This window comes from Oncorhynchus tshawytscha, linkage group LG24, assembly GCF_018296145.1.
Source record: "Oncorhynchus tshawytscha isolate Ot180627B linkage group LG24, Otsh_v2.0, whole genome shotgun sequence".
In the NCBI taxonomy this organism is placed as follows: domain Eukaryota; kingdom Metazoa; phylum Chordata; class Actinopteri; order Salmoniformes; family Salmonidae; genus Oncorhynchus; species Oncorhynchus tshawytscha.
Window position 1 is genome coordinate 5,768,401 of NC_056452.1, and position 26,044 is coordinate 5,794,444.

At 40.4% G+C, this 26,044-nt stretch overlaps 1 protein-coding gene across 3 annotated transcripts; it reads right to left on the reverse strand.

Moving 5' to 3' along the window:
* Window positions 1-343: 343 nt before the first annotated feature.
* muc13b (mucin 13b, cell surface associated) lies at window positions 344-26,044 on the reverse strand. 3 transcript variants are annotated; one of them, XM_042305225.1, is made up of 13 exons: window positions 25,843-26,044; window positions 13,837-14,249; window positions 7,413-7,535; window positions 6,809-6,918; window positions 5,394-5,452; window positions 4,844-5,040; window positions 3,355-3,489; window positions 3,182-3,224; window positions 2,972-3,009; window positions 2,674-2,761; window positions 2,247-2,505; window positions 1,504-1,575; window positions 344-1,413 (listed from the first exon to the last, which is right to left on the reverse strand). In XM_042305225.1, the coding sequence occupies exons 4-13, from the start codon at window positions 6,881-6,883 to the stop codon at window positions 1,234-1,236; spliced, it is 1,146 nt and encodes a 381-aa protein (XP_042161159.1). In that variant the 5' UTR covers window positions 6,884-6,918; window positions 7,413-7,535; window positions 13,837-14,249; window positions 25,843-26,044; the 3' UTR covers window positions 344-1,233. The 3 variants fall into 3 exon arrangements, with proteins under 3 accessions (XP_042161159.1, XP_024242837.2, XP_024242835.2); XM_024387069.2 differs by having other exon boundaries at window positions 344-1,473; XM_024387067.2 differs by having other exon boundaries at window positions 344-1,575; window positions 25,843-26,042.

The following is a 26,044-nucleotide window of genomic DNA, read 5'->3' on the forward strand; positions in this document are numbered from 1 at the left end:
ACATTGGAAAAACAAGAATTTAGGGATACGAACAGATATACAATCTGAGACATCAAAAGGTAGAGGGAGAAATCTGGAAACCTTCACAAACTCCCCTGCTCAAACCTAGCCTGTGTTATGTATCCACAGGCTATTTTTGACAGAAATACTAATAATTCCACCTAAGCAAAATTTTAAACACATTTCTAAGATGGAAGCATGTGCCTTTACACTTTACAGACATTATTCAGAACTGCATCCTGACAGCACACGTTACATATTTGCAATATGATACAGTCTCACTATTAAAATTCCATTATGTACAGAAACACACAAACTCTGAATTAATAACCAAACGCAGTTGTAAATTCAAAATTGATTTATTTTCCTTTTCTTTATTCCAACGAGAAGCCAGTCTCATTTACAAAATGTATTGTGTAAAAGTCATCATACTGAACTGTGTGTATCATTGAACAATTTTACACACATTCTGTTTATTTATATTTGACTATATTTATATTACATATACAATATGTATTAAGATGGCACATTAAGGATAAAAGGCATTATTTGCTATTTCTAAACCCCGATGTAGATGTACAAGAGATCAAATAGACAATGGCGAACCACACCAATAAATTCCCCTAACATCAATTTAACTGGGTTCGTCCATATTCAAATAAATTAACAAGAAACATTTAAAATGACAGACCCATGCAATCATAATATAATGATGATTTAGCACACGAAACTTGGGCCTTTCATGTTATAACATCTTGCATTGGCGTTAACGTAAGATTTGCATGAGTCACAGACTAAGCCCTCATGTATCACACATGAATACAGTATTGGATTGATATTAGAAAAAACACATTCATTACAGTTATACAATACAATCAGGACATGAGAATGGATTAACTAATACTTAAAAACATAAGGAAAACTGAGTGACAATACATTAGTAGCCTTTTGGCTACATAAATTTCAGGAGCTTGGATACACCGCCCACTCATGGACAGAATGGACACTGCAACTCAACTATCATTTATTGTACAACAAAAAAAGATTGATACACAGTGCATAAAAGTTGAGTAGAACATAGGGCAGAATCACAAGTAGGACTATTTAAAAACCAGTGTTATTGGTTTCTGATTTCTAAGCATTTGCGTTCTGAAGAAAATGGTATCCTTAATTGACTGTTCCAGTGGGTCTTCAGTTTCTTCTTCCATTGTCGTGTGTAAAGTAAGGGTTGTCCTAGCCTCTGCTCTGGTAGGGGTTGTTGCCCTGACCTCCGCTCTGGTAGGGGTTGTTGCCCTGACCTCCGCTCTGGTAGGGGTTGTTGCCCTGACCTCCGCTCTGGTAGGCGTTGTTGCTCTGACCTCCGCTCTGGTAGGGGTTGTTGCCCTGACCTCCGCTCTGGTAGGGGTTGTTGCCCTGACCTCCGCTCTGGTAGGGGTTGTTGCCCTGACCTCCGCTCTGGTAGGGGTTGTTGCCCTGACCTCCGCTCTGGTAGGGGTTGTTGCCCTGACCTCCGCTCTGGTAGGGGTTCTTGTTGTTGAAGCTCCTTGTGTCATCAGGGTTCTGGTAGCTGCCAATCTAAAACACAAAACAACATTTGTATCTGACAATCTCAGTCCTGGGGGTCTTGGTCTTCACCCAGCGGGAAAAATTTGGCACCAGACATTTTAATGACGTCATTTTCTGGTTGTAACTAGTGTTCTGGTTGAGAAGACATCATATTACAACCAATAAAACATTTCCTAAAAATACACCTTTTTGTGTATACTTTAATGTATAATTAATGTTGAATGCAAGTGCTTGAAATGTTCTTCAATAAATTGTTTTTCGTGGGGTTAAATTGGCCCAGTTCTTTGTACTATTTGGTACTTTATATGTATAGTAACTGACATTTAAATATTTGACAATTTAGCAATAACCCTGCATGAGCATTTCCCTCCCAGAATTCCACACTGACTTTGTGCCACTGATCATATGGATAAATTAGGGGACATGGACCATAGACTTGCCTAAAACCGGCTGAGTATTTTGGTTTAGAGGTGGAGACTTCGCTAGTCTCATTAGTAGATTTTCTAACACCCCCAGAACTTAATCGAGCATCTAGTGAAATTACGCAATATATTAGTTCTGGATGTCTGAGATTAGACATAAAGTAATATTTTGGTAGTTATCTGGCCAGATGAACTCTTGTATCTTCCCCACCCTCCTTTCTCACTCATTCTTCCTCTCTCCCTTCCCGAGGTTCTTACCCCTCCTTTGTCTCCCCTGGTCACCAGTGCCTGTCTGCTACCGCTCTCCGTCATCTCCAGGTTGCTGCCACGGTCCCAGCTGTTGTTGTTGGGCATGGCCCGGGGGATCTTGGGTACACCCGCAAAACCTGAACTGACATTGGTCACCCCCCCATTGGTTAAGGCCGATGCCCTGAAGTCCTTGGCAGTATAGGGGCTGGTGTAGGTAGGAACCTCAGCGTTCTTCGAGGACTTCTTGGAGGAGCTCTTCTTGGACGTCCTATAGAAGACGACAATACACATAAGATTTAACAACTTCCTTTTATACTCCATTAGGGTCAATCGTGGAATCGTAACAAGATTAAAGATGAAGGTATATATTGAATTGTATTTGATGTGATTCAAATATTATGGTGTAAATGTTGTCCTCTGTGTGTGTGTGACTCACTTGCGTGCGACTACTGGCAGCATGATTAGTGTGATGAGTAGCAGCGCACCAAGAACAGTCCCGACAATCACCAGAATCAACTTCCATGCTGCAGAGAGACAGAGAGCGAGAGAGCAAGAGAGAGGGGGGAGAGATATGTACAACAAAAAAAACTGCCAACACCAGTATACTCAATACCACTATTACAGGAAACACCACATGAAAGGAGAGAACAACACCTATTGCGAAGGCCAGAGGCAGCCTAGTATCAAATCCTTGGAAGGAAGAATCATACCATAATATGGTATGTTATACTTACATTCATTGCAGTTTAAACCCGAGTAACCAAATGAACAACTGAAAGAAAAAAACATTTTTTAAAATCTTTGCACAGACCAATAATGCAAGTTAACCATTGCACTGTATCCAAACTCCCAGTTGAAAGACATTGTTTACGTGAAAATAGATATGACTGAATAAATGAATTGATGGGAAATTACTAAATTGATTAAATGTTTTAAGTACTTACTCATTACACACACCGTCCTCTGCTTTCTTCCCACTTTCACAAGCTGCAGACAGAGACGGTAAAGTAAGTCTATCACATACACACACACACACCACCAAGACCCAATCTCTTTTTACCCTCTCTCATACAAACCCCCAGAGTCTATTGTAAGAGGAACAATCGGTGCCACTCACCTTTGCATGTTCTGATAGAGTATTCCGATTTCACGTAATTGTCCCGACAAGTACATTCAGGTCTACCACTGTCAGAAGTACAAGTAGTTGACGTGTCGTGACAAGGTTTCCGATACGAATCACACAGATTGGTGTCTGTATAGAGAGTGCCACAGGGAGAGGATTACATACAGTAAGAAAGTACCTCCATTCAGCATTGTGGTTGGGGCAAATAGTGTTCAATTCCATCAATTCAATCCATTTCCTGATATGACGCAATTCCCCCCCCATCATTCCCCCCCACATCATGTCTTCATTACCCCCGGAGGCCTGAATGCATCGCATCCAAAAGACATGACTAAGCATTACACACATTAGTGACATAGTAATGTGGATAGTGTTCAGAATTCATTGGCTAGTTAACATTATAGTTGCCTAGTCTACTGAATGCTCCAGATGTCTATCAATAGGAGTTACAGTGACAAACCGTTTTCTACTGTTCAATTCCTCTTTTACATATTTTCCTAGAACAGTAATCCTCAATCCTGCTCCTGGAGAGCTGCAGTACTGCAAGTTTGTATTGTAGCTCAGCAGTGAAACACAGGATACAGCAAGTGAAGGGGTTGAAGATCAGATTAAAAGTTGAATCACGGAACAAAATTCAGGTACAGCTCTCCAGCAACAGGATTTAAGAGGATCAGTACTCTAGTGTGAAATTACATCATACTACCAATGTCATATGACAGCATCATGATTGTGATTGATTGCATACTTAGTTCTCTGCAGTGGTGTTGGAAAGGACTTAAGGAAAAGGACTTAAGGAAAAGTCCTTTATTAAAGTACTACTTAAGTAGTTTTGGGGGCTATCTGTACTTTACTTTACTATTTATATTTTTGGAAACTTTTACTTCAGTACATTCCTAAAGAAAATAATGCACTTTCTACTCCATACATTTTCCCTGACACCCAAAAGTACTCATTACATTTTGACAGGAAAATGGTCAAATTCACACACTTATCAAGAGAACATCTCTCGTCATCCCTACAGCCTCTGATCTGGTGGACTCACAAATGCTTCATTTGTAAATTATGTCTGAGTGTTGGAGTGTGCCCCCTGACTATCCGTAAATAAAATAAAAACAAGAAAATGATGCTGTCTGGTTTGCTTAATATAAAGAAGATGAAATGATTTATACTTTAACTTTTGATACTTCAGTACATTTGAGCAATTCCATTTACTGTTGATACTTAAGTTTTATTTAAAACCAAATACTTTTAGACTTTTAATCAAGTTTACTCAGTGACTCACTTTTACATCAGTCATTTTCTATTAAGTTATCTTTACTTTTACTCAAGTATGACAATTGAGTACTTTTTCCACCACTGATTTTCTGTCTTCCCCTTGACATTCATTGTAGCTATGCTCACAAGATTGCCTCCTAGCTTATGTTAAACCACAGTCATTATACATCAAGGGAATAGTGCGTTTCTATTATTATAGGGGACGTACCTTTGTATGCTGCATTTTCAAGTACAGGATTTAAACAAGCGGGACCCCTTTTGTCACAGTCTACAATAGCACCCTGTATCGTTTCATTGACGGCTTCTGTGATGATGGAGTCGAGTTTAAAATTGTTCTCCATGGCCACGTTGACACCACCTGACTTGAGTGACCAGATGGTACGGGCCGGACCCTTAGCCATTTTGCTAGGAGGCAAATTAGTGTCAGTGTTTTTAGAATTATGATCATCATGGAACTATCACATACTCATGAAAGTAGTGATAGCAACAGCATCAATCTTCTGTCAATAGTTGTCTTGGGCGTGTGATATCTTCCAAATCAAAATTATACATTATCATGATGGCTATAATAATCTGGACTGACACAATAAATTAGGTTAAAACAATTAAAGAAGACATTAACTTCAAGGATGAAGGTAGTTTGTTTAGAATCAAACCAACAACAAACAAATTGTAGAGTAGCCTATAGAGTGAGTGGTAATGCAAAATGATAGTTTATTGGTAAAAACAGGGACCACAGTAACTACATTAACACTGACCTGAAATTCAGCACTGTGGAATCAATGTAGCCAAGGTGACTCTGGAAAAGATCCCTCATCTGTATTTTGGACAGACAAATGCTAATAAGTTCACAATATAAATTTACTGGACAGTTCATCATTTTTTGCCTAGTACAGCTAAATAAAGGAGACTGTTGTTTGCTACAAACACTGTCGTAGACGGGGTACGGTTCAATCATGGGGAATCAAATAATTTGACTTCAAATAATCATCTGTGAAATTGCAAACAGCAAAAGGAAAAAGTTAAGATGTAAAACCCACTGAAAAGTTAACAGCAAAAAATGTTCTCAGGCTTCCAGTAAATATCAAGCTTTCTTTTGGATTATATAGCGGTAAAACATGTCTTGTATAAGTTGATTTGAGCATTACATTGATGGGACATTCCAACACTCAATAGATGCTAGTCAGCCTGCAAGTAAACATGGGTTTATGGTGGATGACGTCACTACTGACATAATACTTCTAAGGTAAGATCGACTGAAATGGTACATTTCCTGAATAAATGTGTGTGCTTGCTTCAGCTGTCTAAAACAATTTTTGGTTTGTTTTTATCGTTGTGAGAGAAGTTTTACATGTAGAAATCAAGCTGAATAGCGGCTAAGGCATTTCAATATAGTGAGAATAGCTCTGATTACCTTGTAATGCATGCACACTAACAACCAAAAATAGCTATGCCTCAGAAAACTATACTGTGGCCCAGACTTGCTAGGGACATGCTTCCAATGGTACTAACCACTTCCTACACCAATGTAGTTAATTAGGTGGGTAACCCGACCAGGACCCTAGTCCCTATGACTGCCATTCCAAAACCTGATCCATTACACCAAGAGGGTCAAATCCCTAGGTGCTGTACTAAAGTCGTCGTTATCATATTTTTACATGGGGGTCCATCTTTATTAGCATATTTCGAGGCCATTACAGTAGCTGATACTGACTGAAGGATACCCCCACACACATTAAATTGTATCCCATCATGTTAATTAGAAAATGTTTAAAATAGAAGGCAATTCCCTATCAACTTCATCTCATATGTGAGATTAAGGAAGTAAATGAGAATGTTCATACTACTACAGTAGATGTATGTTCACTGATTGAACGGGTCAACATGGATGCTCCTTGGAAGATCAAGTTAACCCATATTTTCTCCTCAGAATTACTGCACTAACTGTTCTGAAAATACCTGCTTGGGAAAATTCTACAGCTTCTACAACCTGGGTTGACTGGGACAGTTTCCAAGGACATATAAATAAGTGTAATGCAGCTGTTACCCAGCTCACACGTTGTCAAAAATGTCACAAACAGCTTGGTAATGACCTATGTAACATTGCAGAAAAGTTGTGATTTTGAACTACAGCCAGACATACATAGTGTAAAAAGTATCATATCTATTTTACCATAGTAATTAACCTGTCAGCTGATGTATTGAAACTTTCTGATTGTGGGTTGGTCATGTCATCGTTGAAGGTCATACTAGGCAGGGTCAGAGATCCTGGGAAGACCTTGGCTGAAAATCAGAATCAACACATGACAAATACGAATTATAAGCACTTATTGAAAACAGTGGGGATGCAGCATTGTGTTAAAAAGCCTACAGAGTAGATGGTAAATGAGATCCAATATACATGTATAGATGCTATAGCTAATATCTTATATCTTTAACTGAGTTTGACTCCTCTAGCCACTGTCATCTAGGTTGCTCTCATTTATGTATTCATACATTTATAAATATATCAATTTATTGGCCAAAACCTAAGCCTATCCGATTGTTTCACGTGGAAGCTAAATATAAATCTCGAACCAGTTTATCCACACTTAACCATACTCAGGACAAAACATTCTCAACTGGTCTTAAATCAGAATAGTTTCTAAAGTTCCGAACTTTTCATTGCAGATGATGAAGGTCTCCTCCCTACCAATCAGAGCTATTTAGGCCTATGTCGCGCTGTCTTCCATGGTATTGTAGCACCCACTAGTGGTGGCAGACAGGAGATTACCCACCTTCCTCACATCGCTTTCTAGTCTCAGAGTATTTTTGGCCGGCCAGACAGAGACAGGTGAAGTGGGAGTCATAGCCTGGCTGACAGCTGCTGCCATCTTCGCATGGGTTTGGGGCACAGGGATCTTAAAATCAAAGAGGAACACAGTTCTTCAGAATACACATAGCACTTTGTGATGCATTTATTAATACAAAATAATCTGTGTAGAATAGATGGTACAGAGCAAGTCTTGGGGAGACTTTCTGTCCACTAAACAGTATAATTCCCCTACACCTGGGGGGTACAACTGGTTTGGCTTTGATGCATTTCAACGAGGTACAGATTTCTAGCAGGGAAACCAAGGGTGAGTTCGGTTCTATACATTTTTCATTTTCCTATTTTAGTTGTAGTTAAAATATGATAACAAAAAGTGTAGTTGATATAGTTAATTTTACAAGTGGTTTATATACAGTCGTGGCCAAAAGTTTTGATAATGACACAAATATTAATTTTCACAAAGTCTGCTGCCTCAGTGTCTTCGGATATTTTTGTCAGATGTTAATATGGAATACTGAAGTATAATTACAAGCATTTCATAAGTGTTAAAGGCTTTTATTGACAATTACATGAAGTTGATGCAAAGAGTCAATATTTGCAGTGTTGACCCTTCTTTCTCAAGACCTCTGCAATCCGCCCTGGCATGCTGTCAATTAACTTCTGGGTCACATCCTGACTGATGGCAGCCCATTCTTGCATAATCAATACTTGCAGTTTGTCAGAATTTGTGGATTTTGTTTGTCCACCCGCCTCTTGAGGATTGACCACAAATTCTCAATGGGTCTGGGGAGTTTCCTGGCCATGGACCCAAAATATTGATGTTTTCTTCCCGAGCCACTTAGTTAGCACTTTTGCCTTATGGCAAGGTGCTCCATCATGCTGGAAAAGGCCTTGTTCATCACCAAACGGTTCCTGGATGGTTGGGAGAAGATGATCTCAGAGGATATGTTCATACCATTCTTTATTCGTGGCTATGTTCTTAGGCAAAATTGTGAATGAGCCCACTCCCTTGGCTGAGAAGCAACCCCGCACATGAATGGTCTCAGGATGCTTTACTGTTGGCATGACACAGGACTGATGGTAGCGCTCACCTTGTCTTCTCCAGACACGCTTTTTTCCGGATGCCCCAAACAATCGGAAAGGGGATTCATCAGAGAAAATGACTTTACCCAGTCCTCAGCAGTCCAATCCCTGTTCCTTTTGCGGAATATCTGTCTGTCCCTGATGTTTTTCCTGGAGAGAAGGGGCTTCTTTGCTGCCCTTCTTGACACCAGGCCATCCTCCAAAAGTCTTTGCCTCACTGTGCGTGCAGATGCACTCACACCTGCCTGCTGCCATTCCTGAGCAAGCTCTGTACTGGTGGTGCCCCGATCCAGCAGCTGAATAAACTTTAGGAGACGGTCCTGGCGCTTGCTTGTGGCCCACATAGCAATAGTCATGCAGTAGCACACCGTACACAATTGCCATGTTAGCCACAATAATAACTTTCCTCCGCTGGTTGATCAAAACAGCACCATTACCAAATGCTTAAAATGTTTACTGCATTTCCTTCATCCTAAACACAGCCTTTGTGTGTGCACTTCCCAGCCAATCAGTGGCATCAATTAAAAATGGAAAACCAACACGACTGCCGAACTCGAGGGCTGAGTTATGAGTTACTGATTTAAGTATGGAACAGCAAGAGGATCTGCCCCTCCCAACCTTCAAGCTATTCTCAAACCCTAATCCCCAACCCGAGCACGCCGTTCTGACAATTTCAGTGAGTTTACATACACTAAGTTGAGTATGCCTTTAAACATCTTGGAAAATTCCAGAAAATGATGTCATGGCTTTAGAAGTTTCTTTAGAAGTCTCTAATTGACATCATTTGAGTCTATTGGAGGTGTACCTGTGGATGTATTTACCTTCAAAGGCTTAGCTTCAAACTCAGTGCCTCTTTGCTTGACATCATGGGAAAATCAAAAGAAATCAGCCAAGTCCTCAGAAAAAAAATTGTAGACCTCCACAAGTCTGGTTCATCCTTGGGAGCAATTTCCAAACGCCTGTAGGTACCACATTCATCTGTGCAAACAATAGTACGCAAGTATAAACACCGTGGGACCACACCGCCGTCATACCGCTCAGAAAGGAGACGCGTTCTGTCTCCTACAGATGAACATGGTGCGAAAAGTGCAAATAAATCCCAGAACAATAGCAAAGGACCTTGTAAAGATGCTGGAGGAAACAGGTACAAAAATATCTATATCCACAATAAAACGAGTCCTATATCGACATAACTTGAAAGGCCGCTCAGCAAGGAAGAACCAAGTTTGCAAATGCACAAGGAAACAAAGATCGTACTTTTTGGAGAAATATCCTCTGGTCTGATGAAACAAAAATAGAACAATTTGGTCATAATGACAACCGGTATGTTTGGAGGAAAAAGGGGGAGACCTGCAAGCCGAAGAACACCATCCCAACCGTGAAGCACAGGAGTGGCAGCATCATGTTGTGGGGGTGCTTTTCTGCAGGAGGGACTGGTGCACTTCACAAAATAGATGGCATCATGAGGTAGGAAAATTATGTCGGTATATTGAAGGAACATCTGAAGACGTAGTCAGGAAGTTAATGCTTGGTCGCAAATGGGTCTTCCAAATAGACAATGACCCCAAGCATACTTCCAAAGTTGTGGCAAAATGGCTTAAGGACAACAAAGTCAAAGTATTGGAGTGGCCATCACAAAGCCCTGACCTCAATCCTATAGAAAATGTGTGGGCAGAACTGAAAAAGCATGTGCAAGCAAGGAGGCCTACAAACCTGACTCAGTAACACCAGCTCTGACAGGAGGAATGGGCCATAATTCACCCAACTTATTGTGGGAAGCTTGTTACCAAATACTAGTTGAGTGTATGTAAACTTCTGACCCACTGGGAAAGTGATGAAATAAATAAAAGCTGAAATAAATCATTCTCTCAACCATTATTCTGACATTTCACATTCTTAAAATAAAGTGGTGATTCTAACTGACCTAAGATAGGGAATTTTTACTTGGATTAAATGTCAGGAATTGTGAAAAACTTGAGTTTAAATGTATTTGGCTAAGGTGTATGTAAACTTCCCGACTTCAACTGTATCTTAAGATGAATGCACTAACTGTAAGTCGCTCTGGACAAGAGCGTCTGCTAAATGACTCAAATTAAAAAGATATATACACACAAGTGGCACTTACTCAAATTAGTTTGAATTACTGCAGCTTTCAATTAGCCTATATTGCACGCGACACACAATTGTGCTGGTTATATATTTAAGCAATAAGGCAAGAGGGGGTGTGGTATATTGGCCAATATACCAAGGCTAAGGACTGTTTTAATGCTCAACGTGAAGGGGAGTGTCTGGATACAGCCCTTAGCCATGGTATATTGGCCATCTACCACAAACCCCGGAGGTGCCTTATTGCTATTCTGAACTGGTTACCAACATAAATAGAACAGTAAACAAATGGAATATTGTCTGATATACTCATGGCTGAAATGCTGTTTAAACCAATCAGCATCCAGGACCCAAACTGCCGGGTTTATCATTTTAAATTCCACTGCAAGTACTGTGATATGGCATTTTTTGCAAGCAAATTTTTAGCACAGATTCTGTTACTTGAAACCTTACTATTTGCTCTAAAATAGGAGTTGCAATGATATGTTTTCTAACTATTTACTTGCATTAATTTATTACAATTTATAAAAACGTTAATAAATAAGCCATTATAAATGCTTAAAAATGGTTTGTAAATTATTATGTATTCATCCTTGCAATGCAGTACTTACAAATGCTTAATAAATATGTATAAATGTTTACAAATAACAAAATAATGTATTTTGTAGTTGAATACTGGAGTTGAATACTTGTTATACAGAGTGTATTAATGCTGTAAAAAGTAAATCATTTTAGTCATTTAGCAGATGCTCTTATGCAGAGTGATTTAGAGGAGCAATTAGTGTTAAGTGCCTTGATCAAGGGCACAGAACAATTTTTCATCTAGTCGGCTTGAAGGTTCGAACCAGCAACCTTTCGGTTACTGGCCCAATGCTCTTCACCTTTAGGCTACCTGCCACCACACCAGGTGTCAATTATTCATCTGTGTATCCTGAAAATTATGAACAAAATGTAATTATCTTTTTAAATTCTTACTCTGAAAATGATGTACATAAATGTAAAAAATATCCAAAGTGGGATATCATTTCACCATTTAAGATTGGCAATGGGGCACTCATTTTGGATTTTAATATTGAATTGGCTATGCCCATAATGGGTAATCACTGTAGAAGTAACTACAGTGTTTTAGGTTATTGTCCTGCTGAAAGGTGAATTCATCTCCCAGTGTCTGGTGGAAAACAGACTGAACCAGGCTTTCCTCAAGGATTTTGTCTGTGTTCAGCTCCATTCCGTTTCTTTTTTATCTTAAAAAACTCCCCAGTCATTAACGATTACAAGCTACATGATGCAGCCACCACTATGTTTGAAAATATGGGAGAGTGGTACTCAGTAATGTGTTGTATTGGATTTGCCCCGAACATATCACTTTGTATTCAGGGCAAAAAGTTAAACAAAAAGTTACAGACACATTTTTTGCAGTGTTACTTTAGTGCCCTGTCGCAAACAAGATGCATGTTTTGGAATATTTTTTATTCTGTATTCTTCCTTCTTTAATTAGGTTAGTATTGTGGAGTAACTACAATGTTATTGATCCATCCTCAGTTTTCTTCTATCACAGCGGTTGAACTCTGTTTTAAAAAGTCACCATTGGCCTCATGGTGAAATCCCTTAGCGGTTTCCTTCCTCTCCGGCAACTGAGTTATTGTTATTAGCAGGTAGACTAGTGGTTAGAGCATTGGACCAGTAACCAAAAGGTTGCTAGATTGAATCCCCGAGCTGACAAGTAAAAAATCTGTCATTCTGCCCCTGAACAAGGCAGTTAAACCACTGTTCCTAGGCCATCATTGTAAATAAGAATTTGTTCTTACCTGAATTGCCTAGTTAAATAAAGGTTAAATAAGATAAAATACCAACATGTGCCCATCTTTGCGAGGCATTGGAAAACCTCCCTTGCTTTGTGGTTGAATCTGTGTTTGAAATTCACTGTTCAACTGAGGGATCTTACAGGAAATTGTATGTGTGGGGTACAGAGATGAAGTAGTCCTTCAAAAATCATGTTCAACACTATTATTACACACAGAGTGAGTCCATGCAACTTATTATATGACTTGTTAACCACAGTTTTATTCATGAATTTATTTAGGCTTGCCATAAGAAAGGGGATGAATATGACTCAAGACATTTCAGCTTTTCATTTTTAAAATGTCACTGTTGCATTATGGGTTATTGTGTGTGGGCAAGTGACAAAACATCTACATTTAATCCATTTTAAATTCAGGCTGTAACACAACAAAATGTGGAAAAAGTGGCGTGAAGTGGCGTGAAAACATTCTGAAGGCGCTGTATATGTGCATTGAAATAATTGCCTGAAATCTAATCATGTCACCAGATAACTTTGCTAGGTCTGATAATGGTGTTAACCCAATCCATATCCTATTTCAGTCAATTTAGGGAGCTGCCATTCTGTCATCTAAACAACTGATCACTGATGTCTAGAGGGCAGCAATGAAAATGGGTTGTAGTAGCCTTGCCGTCACAGTTTGAAAAATATACTCCTCTATCCATAGTCTTTGGAATTTCTGATGCTCAATGACTCTAGCTTTTGTTTTATCGTCAAAATCTGCAAAACAATTACTCCTCTTTCAATAAATGTTCCCTGACTGTCTAGCTTTCGTTTCAGTGATTGCTAAGTTAAACATTTTCCATCAGCCTGTCAAGGTATGCGTGAAGGGCTGTAGGAAGTCAGGCGCAGTAGAGCAGATATTTGGTAGTAAAACTGAGCCTTTTATTTGGCAAACCAAAAGCACACGGCACAAACGAACACGAAATACAAATACGGGTTGAACATAACCCAGTGCAACCAGCCTAACGTGCGCATACTGTATGAAAACAGATAAACAATACCACACAAAGACATGGAGGAAATAGAGGGTTAAATACACAACACATAATGAGGGAAATGAGATACAGGTGTGTGGGAAAACGAGACAAAACAAATGGAAAATGAAAAATGGATCGGCATTGGCTAGAAGACTGGCGACGTCGACCGCCGAACAAGGAGAGGCATCAACTTTGGCAGAAGTTGTGACACAGCCATTGTCATTTCTACAAGCTATATGGCTTTAGTCATTCAATTCATTTTTTTAAAAGAAAAAAATCTTACCAAGCCAACATGACGGGCCATATGAAATTGGCCCTGCTGTTTGACACCCTTGGTCATGGAAAAACAAGAAGGTTAGCTGGACGACTAATGAGCTTACCTGATTTTGATGGTGTTGTAGTGGCCTCCGGTGTTGGTGTTGGTGCCGTAGTAGAAGGGGGAGCCGCAGTAGACGGAGGAGCCGCAGTAGACGGAGGAGCCGCAGTAGACGTGGGAGCCGCAGTAGACGGGGGAGCCGCAGTAGACGTGGGAGCCGCAGTAGACGGGGAGCCGCAGTAGACGTGGGAGCCGCAGTAGACGTGGGAACCGCAGTAGACGTGGGAGCCTCAGTAGACGTGGGAGCCTCAGTAGACGTGGGAACCGCAGTAGACGTGGGATCCTCAGTAGACGTGGGAGCCGCAGTAGACGTGGAAGTCGCAGTAGACGTGGAAGTCGCAGTAGACGTGGAAGTCGCAGTAGACGTGGAAGTCGCAGTAGACGTGGAAGTCGCAGTAGACGTGGGAGCCTCAGTAGCTGGGGGTTCAGAATTGGGATTAGTGTCTGAAGGGTATAGATTAAAAAAAGATTAAAGTGCAATTGCACCACTTTTCAAAACCTGCAATGATGTTTTGCCATTTCAGTGTGACAGCAAATCTCATATTGTTTGAAAATCAATGTTTTTACTTTTGATGTCATTGAGTAAAACATTTTAACTTCATATTTTTAACTACAAAACTTAGAAATGCGGCGTTTTCACATATGTAGAAACTGGTATTGGTATTGTACTGGAGATAATGAATATGAGGTTGAAAAGTGATGGAATTGCCCTTTAAGATAATTACTGTAGCAAAAACAACATTCAGTGGCTGACTGGAAAGGTCTGTGTCCCTTAAAAAAGTTGACACTAGTTTTTACTGCAGCTAATGTATAATAATCTGTTACAAAAACGTTTTAATTCTAAGAAATGTTATATAATGAAATTGAACAGGAAATATTGTCAATGGTCAGGTACTGTGATGGGTAGAGAAGACCAGTTCATTCTAGATTTACTCTCACAAATGGAAACAAGGCTGTACTGCCACAGCCAGACTCTCTTCCCCCCCTCTCTAATCAGCCCAGCTGGGAAGACTCCCACAACGTACTGGCATGGGCCCTGAAAAAACATTGAGTCTTCCTATCCTCTATGTTCCACCCTAGCCCAATATGGTTTCTCCCCCTTCTCCCTGAGGTGACGGTATCTATTAAGTCACTCCCCCTCAAGGATTTCAAAGAATTGGACTGGTGTAAGAAATACGGTAGACACTTGAACAAGTGCACACTTCAGGTAGAAGGGGTGTGGGAAGAACCCTTATCCAATGTCCCTTTCTGTAGAGCTAAAGGCTTGGACAGGTGTAACTCAGTCAAAAAGGTGAAAGTACAATATTGCTTATATCTATCTAATCCTTTCAGATCTACATGAAGTGCCTAAGGGTAGGGCCTATGGGTCAATTCGGAATTCAGAAAAGTTATCCACCCTCCCCACCATATTTCCCTCCACCAAACCTGAAAGTCATAATATAGCACGTCCCAAGAGAACTACAGGGGCCCCTGAAAGAGAACAAAGCTATCCAACCACCAACACTTGAGGCACCTGGCTAAAGTTTCACTCTACATTGTATATGCCTACTCTGTCAGAGGAAACATATTTATGGGTATCACTCAGAGAAAAAGCAGGTAATGTAATAAAATACACAAGAGTCCACTGTCCAAGGCCATAACTACTAGGCGTAGACAATGCCATTATTTGTACTGTAGGTAGGTAACCTGCTCTGTACTTTGTGTTGTGTGACTAAATAGATTTATCGCTTGGTTACCAGTGTTCACTGGGGGGGTGAGAAGCCAGGAAAGGGACTGATTTTGACTGTCTCTTCCTCTTTCGTGTCACAGTAAAATTATATAATGATTCACGTCCACCCATAAAACACACAAGACAATTAGGGACATGAATTTTCCCTACAATGAAACTACTTTGTAATGGTTAGGGAAGTAAACGGCAAAATATTCCTGGCACTTGCACTTAAATTCTTCTGATAAGTTCCTATACTGCTTTTACCAACTCCTTTTAATGACCAGTGGCGACCCGTCATTCAGTGCAGGTTTGTCTGTTTTGCATGTTATTTTGGCATTAATACGTATCACATATCAGTTTGCAAACAATGGAAAAAAACGAAACATATGTGTTAATAAAGCCGCATACAAACAGTCTCTTTTTTTTGTTGCTTTCTTGAGTAATGCAGGTGTTCCAGCCTAGCTCAGTGCTTTCTGTGGTGGTGGGTCAGCCAGAGGTAAATACGGAGAAATTATAGTTAAAACATATCGGTGCTCATCGGCCATAAACACTACACAACAGGTTGGAAATCGCAAATTCAACAATGAGTGGTTTGGAAGGTATCAGTGGCTAACTGCAAACACTGCAAAGCAATCACTAGCCTGCTATTCATTGGAGTGGATGTGTGGTCCAAGTCTGTGTTTAAAGGTCTCTTTTCCAAGCTTAAAAGGATAAACATTCAACATTGGCCATGCTGTCATGATTTCTGCCACGTTCAAAACAACTGGAAAATCGGAACTGGGATATCTCAGACAACTGGGAACTCTAGAAAAAAAAGCCTAGACTGGGAAAATACATTTTGAACTGTCATCCAACTCGGAATTCCAAGTCGGGAACCTGGGCCTCTTTCTAAAGCTCCGACCTGAAGATCACTAACGTCATGATTCAACCGTTTATTTCCCCGGAGTTCCCAGTTGTCTTGAAAGCTCCATAAATCCTGAGAATGACAGACTTTGATGATAAAGCCTGATGACAAGATTTGCCCACGAAAGCCCGCCGCACCACCTTCCTGTTCAAGTGAGCAGAGAAACAACAACAGGGTGAGTCCAACAATGTCTTGTATGCTGCTGCATAAATGATGTAATATGCCAGGGAGATATGTATACTGTAGCTAAGAAAGTAATACTACGTTTACAATGCATTCGGAAAGTATTCAGACCTTTTTTCCTCAATCTACACACAATACCCCATAATGACAAAGAAAAGTTTTTTTTTTTTCTGCAAATGTAAATAAACGTCATCTCACTGTCAACTGTGTTTATTTTCAGCAAAATTAACATGTGTAAATATTTCTATGAACATAACAAGATTCAACAACTGAGACAATAACTGAACAAGTTCGACAGACATGGAATAATGTGTCCCTGAACAAAGGGGGGGTCAAAATCAAAAGTAACAGTCAGTATCTGGTGTGGCCACCAGCTGCATTAAGTACTGCAGTATATCTCCTCCTCATGGACTATACCAGATTTGGCAGTTCTTGCTGTGAGATGTTACCCCACTCTTCCACCAAGGCACCTGCAAGTTCCCGGACATTTCTGGGGGGAATGGCCCTAGCCCTCACCCTCCGATCCCACAGGTCCCAGACGTGCTCGATAGGATTGAGATCCGGGCTCTTCGCTGGCCATGGCAGAACACTGACATTCATGTCTTGCAGGAAATCACGCACAGAATGAGCAGTATGGCTGGTGGCATTGTCATGCTGGAGGGTCATGTCAGGATGAGCCTGCAGGAAGGGTACCACATGAGGGAGGAGGATGTCTTCCCTGTAACACACAGCATTGAGATTGCCTGCAATGACAACAAGTTCATTCCGATGATACTGTGACACACCGCCCTAGACCATGACGGACGCTCCACCTCCAAATCGATCCCGCTCCAGAGTACAGGCCTTGGCATAATGCTCATTCCTTCGAATCCGACCATCACCCCTAGTGAGACAAAACCACGACTCGTCAGTGAAGAGCACTTTTTGCCAGTCCTGTCTGGTCTAGCGATGGTGGATTTGTGCCCATAAGCGATGTTGTTGCCGGTGATGTCTGGTGAGGACCTGCCTTACAACAGGCCTACAAGCCCTCAGTCCAGTCTATCTTAGCCTATTGCGGAGAGTCTGAGCACTGATGGAGGGATTGTGCGTTCCTGGGCACGCATGGCAAAGGCACGTTCACGCAGATGAGCAGGGACCCTGGGCATCTTTCTTTTGGAGTTTTTCAGAGAGAGTAGAAAGGCCTCTTTAGTGTCCTAAGTTTTCATAACTTTGACCTTAATTGCCTACCGTCTGTAAGCTGTTAGTGTCTTAATGACCGTTCCACAGGTGCATGTTCATTAATTGTTTATGGATCATTGAACAAGCATGGGAAACAGTGTTAAACTCTTTACAATGAAGATCTGTGAAGTTATTTGGATTTTTACTAATTATCTTTGAAAGACAGGGTCCTGAAAAAGGGGACGTTTCTTTTTTTGCTGAGTTTATATAAAAAACTGAAATATCACATTTACCCCTTGACCCCTTTACTTTTTCCACAATTTGTTACGTTACAGCCTTATTCTAAAATTGATTAAATAAAAAATATCCATCATCAATCTACACAGAAGACCCCATAATGACAAAGCAAAAACAGTTTTTTATGAATAAAACAAAAAGTATTCAAACCCTTTACTCAGTACTTTGTGAAGCACCTTAGGCAGCAATTACAGCCTCGGGTATTCTTGGGTACTACGCTACAAGCTTGGCGCACATGTATTTGGGGAGTTTCTCCCATTCATCTCTGCAGATCCTCTCAAGTTCTGTTAGGTTGGATGGGGAGTGTCGCTGCACAGATATTTTCAGGTCTCTCCAGAGAAGTTCGATCGGGTTCAAGTCCGGGCTCTGGCTGGGCCACTCAAGGACATTCAGAGACTTGTCCCGAAGCCACTCCTGCGTTGTCTTGGCTGTGTGCTTAGGGTCGTTGTCCTGTTGGAAGGTGAACCTCCGCCCCGGTCTGAGGTCCTGAGCACTCTGGAGCAGGTTTTCATCAAGGATATCTGTACTTTGCTCCGTTCAACTTTCCCTTGATCCTGACTAGTTTCCCAGTCCCTGCCGCTGAAAAAGATCCCCACAGTATGATGCTGCCACCATTCAGGCCAAAGACCTCAATATTGGTTTCATCAGACCAGAGAATCTTGTTTCTCATGGTCTGAGAGTCCTTTAGGTGCCTTCTGGCAAACTCCAAGTGGGCTGTTAAGTGTCTTTTACTGAAGAGTGGCTTCCGTCTGGCCACTCTACCAAAAAGGCCTGATTGGTGGAGTGCTGCAGAGATGGTTGTCCTTCTGGAAGGTTCTCCCATCTCAACAGAGGGACTCTGGAGCTCTGTCAGAGTGACTATCGGGTTCTTGGTCACCTCCCTGACCAAGGCCCTTCTCCCCCGATTGCTCAGTTTGGTTAGGAAAAAGTGTAGGAAGGTCTTGGTGGTTCCAAACTGCCAGGAAAATGCACACCACACCATAAGAGACGCCAAAACTCTCATCTACTTGTGTGTTCTATATTTTGTCAGTTACCTGTATATGAGACAGTTCATAGCTTGTTTCTGGGAAACCATCTTGGGAAGATTGTGCAAAGTTAGACAATACTTAGCGTGTCCAATCAAAAATGCATCTCTTGACCAATCCTCATTCCTCTAACATAATCCGTTCAAAGGTTATTGGAGTTTTTACCCTTTTAGGATGTCCAGAATTATGGTGACAAAATCAATGGAGGCCAGAGAAAAAAACTGGTCAAAAATCTGGAAAACTGCATCACAACAGCTAGGCTGGATTCTGTGCAAGAATTTTGGCTACTGGTTACTTGACAGGCTCACTTTCCCGTTGAACTTGTCATCTTTCTTCTCGAATCCGCAGGACATAAAAAATTGAGCTAAGATGGATATTGATTTTGAAACATGACAACTAGTATTTTCATATTTTAGTATACACTTTTCATATTCATTCGAAATACCTCTTATTTTTCTACGATTTCTCACAAAAACAAGCCGGTCTCTGAAGTCAACGGAGCACTGAGCATATACCAAGATTTTGTTTTCAAAGCCTTTTACATTTAATTCAGCTTGTGTCATGCTAATTTTGAAACCTGCGGAAACAACTTTAAATAGAACCACAAAATGTAACATCGTCAAAGTTGTTATGAGAAACCTTCACAGCTATGTCAGAGCTCAGTTCTTATTTTCAGATGTATTAGGTTATAAAATCTGACTTTTGGGAAATCGTGTTAATGATATACTACATGGCCAGAAGGACGTGGACACTTGCTTGTCGAACATCTAATTTTAAAATCATGGGCATTAATATGGAGTTGGTCCCCCCTTTGCTGCTATAACTCTACTGGGAAGGCTTTCAACTAGATGTTGAAACATTGCTGCGGGGTACCTGTTTCCCTTCAGCCACAAGAGCATTAGTGGGGTCGGGCACTGATGATGGGGGTTGGGGGATTAGGCCTGGCTCGCAGTCAGCGTTCCAATTCATCCCAAAGGTGTTCGATGGGGTTGAGGTCAGGGCTCTGTGCAGGCCAGTAGAATCCTACTAAATTACTTCCAGGATACTGTGCCACTTTTGCTTCTGATCATAGCTAATACAATTGGTAATTGTTCTTCCACACAGATCGACATATGGACCTCGCTTTGTGCACGGGGGAAACAGGAAAAGGCCTTGTCATGCTGAAACAGGAAAAGGCCTTCTCCAAACTGTTGCCACAAAGTTGGAAGCACAGAATCGTCTAGAATGTCATTTTATGCTGTAGCGTTAAGATTTCCCTTCACTAGAACTAAGGGGCCTAGACAGAAACATGAAAAACAGCCCCAGATCATTATTCCTCCTCCATCGTAGACTCACTAACAGAGATGTTAGCATGTTCCAGATATTTCTGTAAGTCTTTAGCTGACACTCTAGGATTCTTCTTAACCTCATTGAGCATTCTGCGCTGTGCTCTTGCAGTCATCTTTGCAGGACGGCCACTCCTAGGGAGAGTAGCAACAGTGCTTAACTTTCTCCATTTAGACAACTTGTCTTACTGTGGACTGATGAACATCAAGGCTTTTAGAGCTACATTTGTAACCCATTCCAGCTTTATGCAAGTCAACAATTCTTAATCGTAGGTCTTCTGAGATCTATTTTGTTTGAGGTATGGTTCACATCAGGCAATGCTTCTTGTGAATAGCAAACTCAAATTTTGTGAGTGTTTTTTATAGGGCAAAACAGCTGCTCTAACCAACATCTCCAATCTTGTGTCATTGATTGGACTCCAGGTTAGCTGGCTCCTGACTTTTGGAGAAGTCATTAGGGTTCACATACGTTTTCCAACCGACACTGTGGATGTTTAAATGATGTATTACATATAGACAAGAAAAATACAATAATTTGTGTGTTATTAGTGTAAGCACACTGTTTGCCTATTGTTGTGACTTAGATGAAGATCAGATCAAATTTGATTGTTGTGACTTAGATGAAGTTCGGATCAAATTTGATGACCAATTTATGCAGAAATCCAGGTAATTCCAACGGGTTCACATATTTTTTCTTGCTACTGTGCATACTTTTGGCCATGTAGTGTAGAGAAAGACCCCACTGAACAATTCAGAAGATCAATGATCATATCTTGGTAAGGAAGTAAGGAATTTCATCAACTAAGCACGTTTTCATCCACTCTGGGTAGAGTGGGTGGACATGCTACAATACTATTCCATAGAGTCTGATCCAGATAGGAGGGACAGCCCACCAACACAATGGTTGGGGAAACACACAAACGTTGAGAACTCCGAGCTGAACCACAAAAATCACGATAAAAAAGTTGAAGTTAGTGATTGTAAGACCCATGAGAAAGTAACCGACTGACCTTTATCACCACCTCTCAGATGGATAGAATATAAACTAAAAGGGAATATTTTGCCAAGTTTGAATCCCTCTATGTGACGTGTTGTTTTTTGTCATATTATGTAAATTATTCTAGTTTTGTGATTGAATTCAATGCAAGGAACTTATTGTACTCAAAATTACATCTAGGTCAGAGGCCTACATTATCCAGACATTCTATCACTACAGGCGTAAAATTGACCATCTTGTTGAGACATTTCTTAACAGCCTTTTTATCAAGTCATGACTTGCAACCGAGAGCACTTAAAATGTTATTAATTGACAGGGACGATAAGACAGTGTGTGTGTGTGTGTGGACATACCTGAAAACACAATCACACTGATTTCTGAAAGACATCCATTGAAGCCTCACATCTGACCTCCAAGCAACCCACCCCACACTCTTCTCTCCTACCCACACACACCTTCGTACTTGCACATTCCCACTGAAAGTGTATGAAGAAGACCAACACAGTTGGGTCCCATTTCAACTTTTTGAGTCCCTGTCTCATAATCCAAATGTTTGTCCATGTCAATAATTTTCTATCAGGGCACTAATGGCAACACACATCAGTGTCATTGTGTAGTTGTTATACAACACACATCAGTGTCAATGAGTAGTTGTTATACAACACACATCAGTGTCAATGAGTAGTTGTTATACAACACACATCAGTGTCAATGAGTAGTTGTTATACAACACACATCAGTGTCAATGAGTAGTTGTTATACAACACATATCAGTGTCAATGAGTTGTTGTTATACAACACACATCAGTGTCATTGAGTAGTTGTTATACAACACACATCAGTGTCAATGAGTAGTTGTTATACAACACACATCAGTGTCAATGAGTAGTTGTTATGCAACACACATCAGTGTCATTGAGTAGTTGTTATACAACACACATCAGTGTCAATGAGTAGTTGTTATACAACACACACCGGTGTCAATGAGTTGTTGTTATACAACACACATCGGTGTCAATGAGTTGTTCTTATGCAACACACATCAGTCATTGAGTAGTTGTTACACAACACACATCAGTGTCAATGAGTAGTTGTTATACAACACACATCCGTGTGAATGAGTTGTTGTTATACAACAGACATCAGTGTCAATGAGTTGCTGTTATACAACACACATCAGTGTCATTGAGTAGTTGTTATACAACACATATCAGTGTCAATGAGTAGTTGTTATACAACACACATCAGTGTCAATGAGTTGTTGTTATGCAACACACATCAGTGTCATTGAGTAGTTGTTATACAACACACATCAGTGTCATTGAGTAGTTGTTAAACAACACACATCAGTGTCAATGAGTAGTTGTTAAACAACACACATCAGTGTCATTGAGTAGTTGTTATACAACACACATCAGTGTCAATGAGTAGTTGTTAAACAACTCACATCAGTGTCAATGAGTAGTTGTTATACAACACACATCCGTGTGAATGAGTTGTTGTTATACAACAGACATCAGTGTCAATGAGTTGCTGTTATACAACACACATCAGTGTCATTGAGTAGTTGTTATACAACACATATCAGTGTCAATGAGTAGTTGTTATACAACACACATCAGTGTCAATGAGTTGTTGTTATTCAGTGTCATTGAGTAGTTGTTATACAACACACATCAGTGTCATTGAGTAGTTGTTAAACAACACACATCAGTGTCAATGAGTAGTTGTTAAACAACACACATCAGTGTCATTGAGTAGTTGTTATACAACACACATCAGTGTCAATGAGTAGTTGTTAAACAACTCACATCAGTGTCAATGAGTAGTTATAAAAGCAATGCATATGAATCAACTCCACTATCTAAGGTCAACTGATCATCAAAACGACGAGGAAAATATACAAATCAAATCAAATCCAATTTATTTATATAGCCCTTCGTACATCAGCTGATATCTCAAAGTGCTGTACAGAAACCCAGCCTAAAACCCCAAACAGCAAGCAATGCAGGTGTAGAAGCACGCCTATCAACATGACAAGAACATAATGTTCGAGAAGCCTAGGTATTTATGAGGTCATGGACTTTGCCTTTTCGTTTCTCTGGAAAGAAACCATCACAAAAAAGGACAAGGTACAATACATTGTTGACTACAGTGATCATGGCGAACAAGTGGGGGTTCCCTGAGTAGGCCTAAATGTCTCAAGTCATAATTGTCTCACCACAACAAGAGCCTTAATTGAGGATAGTCCTCCATAGTTGTCTTAAATTGACCCATTTCCAGACTGAATTAGATAATTAGAGTCTGAATCAAGCAATGTGATTCCTCACTGTGCTAAGTCAATGGAGTCGGAATTATGCCAGGACATTGGATTCCCTGAAACACTGGACTCTTCACTTGTGCCGAGTCATTTGAGTCCTCACTGAGCAAAAAAACGAGGGTATTTTCTGTGCTGAGTCATTTGAGTCTCAATCAAGCCAAGCCATTTGATAATCCCAATGAGCGAGAAACTCAGGGGTCTTCACTATGCAGTGTCATTCAAGTTTTAGCCGAACAAGAAGATGGAGGGCCTAGCCATCGCTCTCCTGGTTTACTGTGGTAACATCTCCCGCTTACTCGGGGGGATTAGGAGCGCATTCCTGAAATAGTCATTATCCCATCAAGCAGTGCAGGTTGCAGTCCTAGACTACAAAAAAACAGACATGGGCAATCAGTGGGCCACAGCTGTATCATCCCCTCTCAGGACAGAACATCCCGGTTTGCCATTTACGGGTTGGATGAAGATTTCAATGACCAACTCAATGCAATTTCTTGAAATGATCAACTGGGGGTTCAAAACTGGCTTTTCTTATAGATGCGAAGAAGAACCAACATAAATGTGCATTCCTTATGTTATCCTTCCTCACAATTAAAAACTTTCCAGAGCCACAGTAATTCAAGCAATGACATTAAAAACATTGTTTCAGGTGGCATGCCACCATAGAAAATGAGTAACCACTTCATATACTGTAGTAAATACTGTAGACCGGGATCAAAGTGTGAAGGCAAACAATTTGAAAGGTTCAAATATGACACAACGTTGTTGACGTGGTGACGTGGTTGAGCTAGCACCATCTCTTAAGCCTGGCATGCTATCAGATCCCAGATCAGCCAAACTCTGTAAGGACCAGACTCAAATATAGGAACTAAACAGCCTGACTGACATGGAATCTGTGTGGCATCTGCAACAGTTGCAAACACTGAGAATTAGCCAAAATATCTATTCAAAAGCTTAGGGCCACCCAAATGACTCTTCAGGAGCAAAGGCAGACTGGTCCTTTACAAAATGAATACTGCATACGCATAGATTTGATGAAAACGATTGGTTTCCTTCCTTGGTAAGGATTAAACCTACAGCAGTAGCAAAACAATTATGAATGTCTTTATAATAAAAATGTTGCAATTCCTGGGGGGAAATCCTTCAAGTAGCACTCCTTAATCTCCCATACTGGTCCACAAGACAACGCTTGGGTGGGGGGGTGGGAATGCTTTTAGACATGTATCAATACAAGCCAATTATGGATGAAAGGTGACTATAGAGATGCTCTTTGTGAAAAATAGCTAGTTAATGTTTGCTGTAGCCTACTGCTTGTCTTCAATTGCAGAGATACAGAATGACATATTAACTTTGAACAATATAAACATGCACAGAAGGGTATTAAAAAAAGACTAAAATGTTGACAAATAAGCAAATGCAGATGTTTCAACAATGACAATTATAGGCCTACTAATTTCTTTGAATTTGTGTGAGTAAATTAGTATTGGAAGTTAGAAGTGACCATTGAACAGCAGATTGAGCGCTCACTCTTCAGAGGCAACTTGAAAGCATTACAGCCTTTTACCAACGATAGATAGCCTGCTTTCATTAACTTTAGTCTTACTCCTGATTTATGAGAACGGAAGGATAACTCAGTGCATTAGTCTTATGATTTAATTCCAACTTTTACTGATTTATTTTTATGTGTTTAAACTCAAGCTCATAACCCATAGCCCCTTTCCGTTTCTTTTAAATCTAGAATCCTTAGTTCCGACATCCATTTTTCGACTTATACATTTATGTTTGTGAACTTTGTAAACGTAAACAAACACTGTATAGCCTCAAAACATGGTTAAACTCAAATGTTGATACCATGGATGGTCAGTCCTTTCATCCATAGCTCAGTCTATACATTTGAGAGTTCTCCAGGCCCACCCCTTTGTTTTGTTTTTTAGCAAAACAGAGGCAGGGAATCGCTTTGTTATTGTTTCGATTAAGGATTCTAGCGTTAAAACTAACTAAACTGGTTTGAAATGCGTTGTTCGACAAGACATTCAATAGACTATATAATAACAACCTGTTGTCCAAAATGGGAGAGAGACCGTTAAACTTACGTGTTATCTGTCCGAAAACGGCCACTGCAAGGCATAAGACGAGAATAAGTCTAACGACGAACATCTTGCTCAGCTCATGAAATCAAATTAATATAAAAGGAAAAACTTTCTTCAGGTCAAAAAACGGAGACAGGCGATCAATACGACGTGTTCTAGGTGCGTCGCCAGGTAGTCTTCCTCCTTGTGTGAATACTAATGGCTC

Coding starts and splice junctions, on each gene's coding strand:
- muc13b (XM_024387067.2), bottom strand. CDS start 6,883: ATGACCTTCAACGATGACATGACCAACCCACAATCAGAAAGTTTCAAT. Junction 3,225..3,354: donor CTCTATCAGAACATGCAAAG/GTGAGTGGCACC, acceptor CTCTGTCTGCAG/CTTGTGAAAGTGGGAAGAAA. Junction 3,010..3,181: donor GAGGACGGTGTGTGTAATGA/GTAAGTACTTAA, acceptor TTTTTCTTTCAG/TTGTTCATTTGGTTACTCGG.